The 9,942-nt window shown below is 35.5% G+C and overlaps 2 protein-coding genes across 2 annotated transcripts in view; one reads left to right on the top strand and one right to left on the bottom strand.

Annotated features, from left to right (window-relative positions):
• The window catches only part of LOC125670543 (transmembrane protein 94-like), a 43,637-nt gene extending 39,273 nt beyond the window's left edge, over positions 1–4,364 (top strand). Inside the window, exons 27-29 of the mRNA XM_048905753.2 lie at positions 367–460; positions 801–968; positions 3,887–4,364. Coding sequence (XP_048761710.1) covers positions 367–460; positions 801–968; positions 3,887–3,959 — 335 coding nt within the window. The 3' untranslated portion in view covers positions 3,960–4,364. The remainder of the gene's footprint in view (positions 1–366; positions 461–800; positions 969–3,886) is intronic.
• A 720-nt stretch (positions 4,365–5,084) lies between these two features.
• On the bottom strand, positions 5,085–9,850 carry LOC125672100 (leucine-rich repeat-containing protein 14-like). Its single transcript, XM_048908211.2, has 5 exons — positions 9,533–9,850; positions 8,437–8,680; positions 7,752–7,907; positions 6,910–7,085; positions 5,085–5,930 (listed from the first exon to the last, which is right to left on the bottom strand). Exons 1-5 carry the CDS (start codon positions 9,749–9,751, stop codon positions 5,142–5,144), a joined length of 1,584 nt encoding a protein of 527 aa, XP_048764168.2. The 5' UTR covers positions 9,752–9,850; the 3' UTR covers positions 5,085–5,141.
• Positions 9,851–9,942: the final 92 nt, after the last annotated feature.

Raw genomic sequence — 9,942 nt, 5'->3', positions numbered from 1 at the left:
ATTTAATCAAATTATGTCTCTTAGAGTCATGAAGGGCAATACAATAGGGATATGTAAACTGCATTGCATTGTGGATCCAAGTTTGTCCACATGTCTCTTAGAGTCATGAAGGGCAATACAATAGGGATTCAAGTTTTTACATAGGAATATAAGGGGGCATCTTCTCAAGCAAATTAGTTGAAATAATAACCAAACATTCTCACGAAGTGTAGATTCACGCTTGTATTTCAAGCAATGACTCAGGTGAGCATTGTGGTCCATGGGCCTCTTGCTTAACCAAATTTGTACTTTGTAGCTATGTCTCGTGGCTTAAAACACCTTGGTATACATGGAGTATAATTTATTCATGCATTTTGATAATTGTAGCCACAATATCAGTGAGCTTTGTGCACTGGTCTGACCACCTTTGGCAGCAGTTTCCCACATCCAACAAAGTATGGAGTGTTGCAGTCTTAGCCGTGTAAGCTAGCACTACAGCAAGTTTAAAATTGTTAACTTTTAGAGAAATTAAATCAAATTAATCAAACAAAATTTCATTTTTAATTTCCACTAGCAAATAGCCTTCACTTTCATTCTTACACCTGAATATCAATAGACCTAAGTTTTTACCTCTTTAAATATTGGAATATATTCTGCGATTCTAATTGTAGCAAATCTGTCTCCTCCACAAAAATTTGACATCAGCAAAAAATATCCATTACATTGTAAAATCAAGTAATAGGGGTCTGGATGATACCATTCACTGTGATAAAGATGGGCTTTAAGAAAAAAATAATTCAATGTTATGCATTTATATGTAGGTTGTTGCTCCAGTGCGTGTTTTTTGCCTGTGATATTGTTATCAGAAGTGGCAGTTTGCCTTACACTCTGTCCCTGGGGGATGTACACCCAGCAGTTTATGCCGTAGGATTTCTCTTCCCCTTCATCATCATTGTTATCAACGAACTGGTGAAAAGGAGAGAGGTCAAGTAAGTTCTTTTAAGGAGATACAGTACTATACATCGTCAGAATGGCTGACTTCCATTTAAAACATGGATGAAAGTATAAATATCAGCAATATTTGTCTATTCATTTTAAATATTGCCTAGTTGAGTAGCTCAGTAGGTTAGCATGTCAACTGCTGAGCTGTAGATCACGGGTTTGAGTCCAGAAGAGGTTTTAAATTTTTTAGCTCACCTGAGCTAAAAGCTCAAGTGAGCTATTCTGATCACCCGTATTCTGGAGTCTGTCCGTCTGTAAACTTTTAACATTTTTGACTTCTCAAAAACCACTGGACCAATTTCAACCAAAGTTGACACAAAACATCCTTAGGTAAAGGGAATTCTAAATAGTTAAAATAAAGGGCCAGGCCACCTTCCAAGGGGAGATAATCAAGAAAAGGTAAAAATAGGGTAGGGTCATTAAAAAATCTTCTCATGAACCACTGAAAAGATGAAATTTATAGATCAGCTTTATTAGGTAGTGCAGATTCTAAATGGTTAAAATCATGGCCCCCGAGGTCGGATGGGGCCACAATAGGGGATCAAAGTTTTACATACAAATATATAGGAAAAGTCTTTAAAAATCTTCTTCCCAAGAACCACTGAGCCAGAAAAGCTGAGATTTATATGAAAGCTTCCTGATATGGTGCAGATTATAAATGGTCAAAATCATTGCCCCCGGGGGTCAGATGGGGCCACAATAGGGGATCAAAGTTTTACATACAAATATATAGGAAAAATCTTTAAAAATCTTCTTCCCAAGAACCACTGAGCCAGAAAAGCTGAGATTTATATGAAAGCTTCCTGATATAGTGCAGATTCTAAATTGTTAAAATCATGGCCCCCGGGGGGTCGGATGGGGCCACAATAGGGGATCAAAGTTTTACATACAAATATATAGGAAAAATCTTTAAAAATCTTCTTCCCAAGAACCACTGAGCCAGAAAAGCTGAGATTTATATGAAAGCTTCCTGATATAGTGCAGATTCTAAATTGTTAAAATCATGGCCTCCGGGGGGTCGGATGGGGCCACAATAGGGGATCAAAGTTTTACATACAAATATATAGGTAAAATCTTTAAAAAATCTTCTTCTCAAGAACCAGTGAGCCAGAAAAGCTGAGATTTATATGAAAGTTTTCTGATATAGTGCAGATTCTTAATTGTTAAAATCATGGCCCCCGGGGGTCGGATGGGGCCACAATAGGGGATCAAAGTTTTACATACAAATATATAGGAAAAATCTTTAAAAATCTTCTTCCCAAGAACCACTGAGCCAGAAAAGCTGAGATTTATATGAAAGCTTCCTGATATAGTGCAGATTCTAAATTGTTAAAATCATGGCCTCCGGGGGGTCGGATGGGGCCACAATAGGGGATCAAAGTTTTACATACAAATATATAGGTAAAATCTTTAAAAAATCTTCTTCTCAAGAACCAGTGAGCCAGAAAAGCTGAGATTTATATGAAAGTTTTCTGATATAGTGCAGATTCTTAATTGTTAAAATCATGGCCCCCGGGGGTCGGATGGGGCCACAATAGGGGATCAAAGTTTTACATACAAATATATAGGAAAAATCTTTAAAAATCTTCTTCTCAAATACCACTGAGCCAGAAAAGCTGAGATTTATATGAAAGCTTCCTGATATAGTGCAGATTCAGGTTTGTTAAAATCATTGCCCCCTGGGGTAGGATGGGGCCACAATAGGGGATCAAAGTTTTACATACATATATAAAGGGAAAATCTTTAAAAATCTTCTTCTCAAGAACCATTGGGCCAAAGAAGTTGACATTTACATGAAAGCTTTCTGACATAGTGTAGATTCAAGTTTGCAAAAGCCATGGCCTCCAGGGGTAGGTTTGGGGCCATAATAGGGATTATGGTTTTACATGCAAATATATATGGAAAGTCTTCCGATATGGACCAAGGTGACTCAGGTGAGCAATGTGGCCCATGGGCCTCTTGTTTCAGATTGCTTTCTATGAAAGCTGCATTTTTTTTATTAAATAAGTAAATTTGAAAGTTTTCAATTTCAAAATATTGTTGCACATATCCTTCACCTTTCATCCATTATATTAAATTTCTCTGGTGTAGCATTCCTTTTCAAGATGTCGAACATTCAAATATTAAATTAAAATTGATATGTAAAACATCTAGTGAGCATTGCTATCCCTCAGTTTCACAGATAACAAGAAACTACTAGCAATCGATTCCAAAGCATATTCATTGTCCTTAGATGTTCATATAACCATAATGTTCCAACATATTCACTGTCCCTAGATGTTCATATAACCATAATGTTCCAACATATTCACTGTCCCTAGATGTTCATGTAACCATAATGTTCCAACATATTCACTGTCCCTAGATGTTAATGTAACCATAATATTCCAACATATTCACTGTCCCTAGATGTTCATATAACCATAATGTTCCAACATATTCACTGTCCCTAGATGTTCATGTAACCATAATGTTCCAACATATTCACTGTCCCTAGATGTTCATGTAACCATAATGTTCCAACATATTCACTGTCCCTAGATGTTCATATAACCATAATGTTCCAACATATTCACTGTCCCTAGATGTTCATGTAACCATGTTCCAACATATTCATTGTCCCTAGATGTTCATGTAACCATAATGTTCCAACATATTCACTGTCCCTAGATGTTCATATAACCATAATGTTCCAATTCTAATCCTCTTTATACAATGTTGGAGGGGATATGGAAATGTAACTGAAACTAATGTACATGTAGGTACAGTTGTATTTGCATCACACATCTGTTAAATACATCCACTTCTGTTATGCTACATCATGAGGGGATGGCTGTCTCAGCAGAACCCTCATTTGCAATACTCCAGTGACCCTCAACTAATCAGTACTGTGGTCATATTGCAGATTGTACACAAGATACCAAAAGAGAAGAAGACTCAGTTTTGGAACAAAATTAGGAATGAACTCTCCTTTTTAGATAGGATCAACTTTTTCATATATTGTGAACATTTCTTGTACAAAGTGCATTGTATATGTGATTTTGATGGCTCAATGTATGGAAGTTGTAAATTTTGTATTGTTTTAATGATTCAAAATGCCAAGAAATCATGGGAAGAATTATTGTTGAATGTGTGCCATACTAGTTATACTGTTAACTAGTGAACTGTTAGCTTTTTATTGTTTAATGGAATTTTTTAAAATCAGATCTCCACATACCAAATGTTTTCCAGGCTGCACTGTTTTGTTTCTTAGACTGAAACTTGTACAATCAAAGAATGGTAGTAAACATTTGTATGGATATGTTAAGAATGATGCATTTATGTTTGAAAGATATGGTATGAGAATAACAAAATATCCTCAAGTAATTAATAAAGAAAGAAAAATAACATGATACTCTTTTGTGTTGTCTGCAAAGCATAGCCACATTTAGGGATTACTTTGTTCATCACGACCCGAGAATTTTGTCCATGGAATTGTAAGAGATGTGGCCTTGACATTCAGCATGTGCATTTCTTGCACCTCTCTCTGTTTGTGCAAATGATGTGTAGGATGTGACAAAGAAATATTTTTATAACTGCCCTTGCACAGATTGATTACGACTTGAGAATATGTCATGACCTTCATCAAGGTCATTTGTTAAAGTTCAAGGTTGCAGAAAAACATTTTATGTCTGGGCAATAACTATGCAACAAAAGAACAGTAGGAGCTCATACTTCACACACAGATTGCTTTATCAACTTTAAGAGTGTCTTAACCCAAGGCCATTTGCTCAAGGTCACTGGGGAAAATAAGATTAATTGGGGGGGGGGGGGGGCATATGTAGACAATAAGTACACAGCTGTAGACAACTGGACAGTGGTTATATTTTTATAATTTTTTCATATAATTGTGGTTTTGTCTGGAACAGACAGCTACACCATATCTTGTTTATTTTGGTTTCACAATAAATCTAGTATAATATGTACTTCAAACAAAACAACATCTTGAACCTATATGGCAATGCATCTTGAAAACGGATCCCACACAACCAGTGCACTTCTAGTTGACAAAGTGTATTAAGGTGGTTTAATTTTCCTCCATCTTGTGACAATGAATAATTTGATTTATTTTTGGCAGTTTCATACATTTTATCTCCAAGTTTTATCTATAAACAATGTACTCATATATGATCCATATCAATTCTTGAAAGGTCATTTGCAACTATTTTTAATCTGTCTTTCTGTTGGCCTCTAACCTGGTCAGCCACACTGTAAAGGTCAACAATAAATTGCATTTTTCTCATGCTGATTTGGTCATCCGTGGTATTTTCATCCAAATGATAACACTCCCTACAGTAAGGAATACGCACACATGTCACCTCAGGAAGGGAGGCGAAAACCTGCATAAAGCACTGCAGAGTATTGGCACTGAAGTTGTTCTCTGCAAGATTCATGTACAACAACTTTTCAAGGCTTAGCATATGATGTATGAGGGTAAACCAGACTTCATCATTCAGTTTTGTCTCTTCTGCTTCAAACACACATAAGGAAGGACCAGCTGAAGAAAAAAGTTGTCCTAGACTAATGGCACAAGTTGATAAAGTATTTTCACTGATGTCCAGTTCCTGCAGTCCCGAGGTATGATGGGAATGGGCAAGGTAAGTCAAGTCTAAATTTGTTAAACCACACCCACATAATCTTAAATACCTCAGTGATTGGTTCATCTGTTGTAGTATAAGTCGGAGTCGGTTTTTGATTCGGTTATTACTAAGATCTAATCTTGTTAGCTGAGGGAGTGATGCCAAGGTCTCTGACATTCTTTCACATACAGTGTCATTCTGATAAAGGTGAATGGTGTTGCATGACAGATCCAAAGCTGTCAGATTCTGAAACTTTCTTAGTTCAGGTTCCATTTTCATAAATTCATCACAAGTCAGCGAGTTGTACTTCAGTCGAATCCCTTTTAAAATCTGAAAAATAAAAACCTATCAGTATACATGGTACCTAACTGAAATATTAGTCAAAAGTATTTGCATCTTCAAAAATATGTTCTATTATCAAAATGATGCTGTAATGCTCAATGTTTCCCAGTTTTAACAAATGATGTGGAATTGTTTTGAAATTCTTTACAGACTACAAAAGTTCCTTATTCACTGTTCGTGGCATTCTTATTGTGGCCCTGCTACTCTTGAAAAGATTTTTTTTTTTCAAATTCCCTATATGTAAATGTAAAACTTTGAATCCCTAATGAAGCTCATCAAATTTTGAGACTCCATCCTACCCTCCCCCTTTAAACCTCAATCTGTAATACCCGAGGATGCTTGCATATTAATGACTAATCACAGATTACATATGGATGCTGGAGAAAATGTGATTTGAAAATAGACAAGCTAAATTAAAATGCTTAAAAGACACTAAAACACTAATTGACAGTAAAGCTTTGATGAACAATCCAAATGCTACACTAGCTGACATTTAAACGAAATGTTTGTGAAACATGAATGTTCCCGGTGACAGCACAACCTATGATAGCTAGTTTCTGTTACATGTACCTTTGGAAAAGGCCATTATAAGAATTACATTCACTATATATCAAAGTAATCGCTCGTAAAGATCAAACATCGAGTTTTTCACCGAGTGGGTCAAGTTCACAGGATCATCAATAATGGAACCATCTTAAAGGTCTTGCCATAAATAGAAGATTTCAATGGGTAGGTCCAAGGTCAAGGGGTCATCAGATGAGGACAACATCACAGATATCCAACTTGTTAAGACCCCCAAATGTATACATGTAAAATATCTATACACACACACATATATATCAATGTTTGTATTGTATATACACAAAGAGCCTTTTCAAGTTATAGCAAGGTTCAAATATTTTGCCATGGACAGAATGACAACAAAATCCCTGAATTTTCTCGATTCCATGTGCATATAAATACAAACCATTTTATCTATCTGTTTGAGCATTATTGTAATCTTTGGTTCTCCAAGACAGGTGGCATCTAACTTCTCTATACACAATCTCAGTTTACTTTCTGGAAAGCCGGACACCTTTAGAGCTTTACACAACTCTGCATGAGTCTGGTCCGAGGTAACAAAGGCGTCTAATTTTATCACCACTGAAATACAAGCAGAGAGATATTAAAAGAAATATTAGTTTTGTGTTTATGTTTTAAGATATCATAACTTCAAACAACATCTGGATTATTCAATACATGAAATCTGTATACCGGTAAACAAGTTAAACAGTAGTGTTGAAAAATTTCATAATCAATAATCGGTCATAATCAGAAGAACTGTATCGATCAATGATTGATATAATCGGTATTTACATGTTATTAATAAATGTTTATTATTTTGGGGGTTATTTCTATTTAGTTTTATGGATATGTGCAGCATACACACTAGCTGGTGTCATTGAATTCCCACTTTTCAATGTGGAGTCCACTCCGACCCTCCCCCGCACACGTTTCGATATAAAAGCGGGTTTAACAGTCAGATGAATCTCGGATTAGATATATTAATTAGTGTACAGGCAACAATCGATTATGAAAAATAGAATCGATAATCAGAATCGAAGAGCCAAAACGATCGGCAATCGATTGTCGGCGACAATCGCTTCATCACTATTAAACAGATCAACTAAAGTGAATCAGGATACTGAAAAACAAAATGCATTTAAATCAAAACCTAATCTAAATCTGCTGCCATGAGATGGTTAAGTTTCAGCCCTTGATACAATACAATGATTGTGATGATCAGAGAATTTTACACTGTAAACTTACACACAGACTCGGGTAAGGAATTATCTGCATGCATAGAAGCTCTGTTTGTTGGGAGGTACTGTATGGCAGTATTGTACATGTTCACCATTGCTGTCTGACGAGCCTCATTGTGTGCCAACATGCAGTGTGTAGCGAGGTAGTACAGGATAACCTCAGCTACAAAACAATAAACAAACAAAACAATAAACGAACAAAACAATAAACAACTGATGTAAGACTTTGGTAACAGATTGTAAATTTAAGATTCAAGACATAAAGCTGGAGAGCTCTCTTTAACAAATAGTTTGAAATTTTTTTTTTAAATTATACTTTGAAATTTTTAATGTCTATACCATACATGTATATGATTTACATATATTATTAGTTACATGTAATATGGATTTTTGGCAAGGTATATGGACTCGCATTCCCTGTAAAATTTTATATTCTCCCGAGACATTATGAATATGTCCTACTGCAGAGTGATCAATTCATGTTTATTTTACGGAGCAGTTAAGTATATAGATCTATCGAAGCCATTTTGTATCCCATCTATTCTTCTCAAGGTATATGACCTCATATTCCCAGCTTGTCGTCCAATCAAATGCCTAGATTTTTCTCCGCAGCAGGACATTAAATGTTAGTCTCCCATTCATCTTTATAGTTAAAAATTCATCTTAAAAGAGGATAGATGCACATATTTTACCTGTTGGATACCCAGACATGTCAAGAAAACGCAGCTTTGTCGGCATTTTCTTTTTCACACATTCCAGGAAAGTATGAGCCAGGCATGTTGTATACCGCAGTCCCTGTCTCACTATGTCAGACAGGTAGTATGTGTCGTGCAGAGGTTGCAGTGAAGTAAAAAGATTTGGTGTTAGGTCCCTTAACACCAGAGATTCCATGTGCCAATTGGATATTAAAACTTCTATGGCTCTGTCTTTGTTGTCCTAAAAACACATTTAAAAACAATGATGTGTATATAACATTGGAGTCAAAGACTTTTTCAGATAATTTAAATACTCATGAAAATATTTATAGTAAATAGGTTGGAAACACTTCCCCTATAGGCTATAGCGAAATATTCTAGCTAAAATGTGATTATCCCTCTTTAGCAAGAAAATAAACATGACCATAAACAGGTGTTTTGTTGTTTTGATTGAATATGATAATGAATACCTAGTTAGAATAATCTATCTAACTGGGTCTTGGAACAGGCCCTCAACCAGGTCCGTAGGACATTATTACTTTAACGATAGAACATTCTATCTAAAAAATTCCATGGATGCAATGCTGAATAAATGTGACACACACTAAATGTGGTGCGGATTGCCTAGATAATTGATAAGACAGTAAAGAAATTTCATATCAACGATGCTGCATAAGAGAGAAGGAGGCTGAAATCCAATATAAATCACGAGTACTTTTGTTACAAATGGTTTTAAAATTTGCAGTAGTATCGGACATCTTGGCACTTTTTCTTCTTTTTCACGTGGAACACAAATAGATATACTTATTGGATGTTTTTCTCGGTTGCATGGGATATATTTACTCTAAAGAGGGATAATTGCGTTTTAGTGAAAAGAGGGATAATTGCATTTTAGTGAAAAGAGGGATAATTGCGTTTTAGCAAGAAGAGGGATAATTGCGTTTTAGCAAGAAGATCTCGCTATAGGGGAAGTGTTGTCAACCTGGTAAATACCACTTTATATTGTTCTTCAAAAAAGTTTACAGCAGACTACAACGACTGTAAAATAAATTATATGTTTGTTACACAATTTAACATTACGACATTTTTATACCTTCAACGCCTCCTTCATTAAGCATACACGAACTTCTTTTGGAACACAATGTACCGTGTGTAAAGTTAAACTCGAATCTCTGACAATATACTTGGAGCATATTTCGACGAGAGAAGATGAGGATTTCCTGTTGAAACGACCAATTGCCGGGGGCGCATGTAAATCCAGAGGGTAAACAGCACCCTGATAATTATCATACCAAAGTGTTGTCTGCATCATCGGTGTTCAAAATGAAAATACAGAGAATTAATTATTTTTACCGTAATCGTTGTTTGCCAACTTCATGTTCGGGTCAAACAAATTCATTAATTCGTGCATAATACATTCTATTTCTTTAGTTGATACGGTTAAATTTTAAAATGTATTACAGCCATCTCAGTCATACCATTATAATTTATATCAACTACTTT

This window comes from Ostrea edulis, chromosome 4 (assembly GCF_947568905.1).
Source record: "Ostrea edulis chromosome 4, xbOstEdul1.1, whole genome shotgun sequence".
NCBI classification, from domain to species: domain Eukaryota; kingdom Metazoa; phylum Mollusca; class Bivalvia; order Ostreida; family Ostreidae; genus Ostrea; species Ostrea edulis.
The sequence above is the reverse complement of the archived record's forward strand: the minus strand, read 5'-3'. Positions and strand labels throughout refer to the sequence as shown.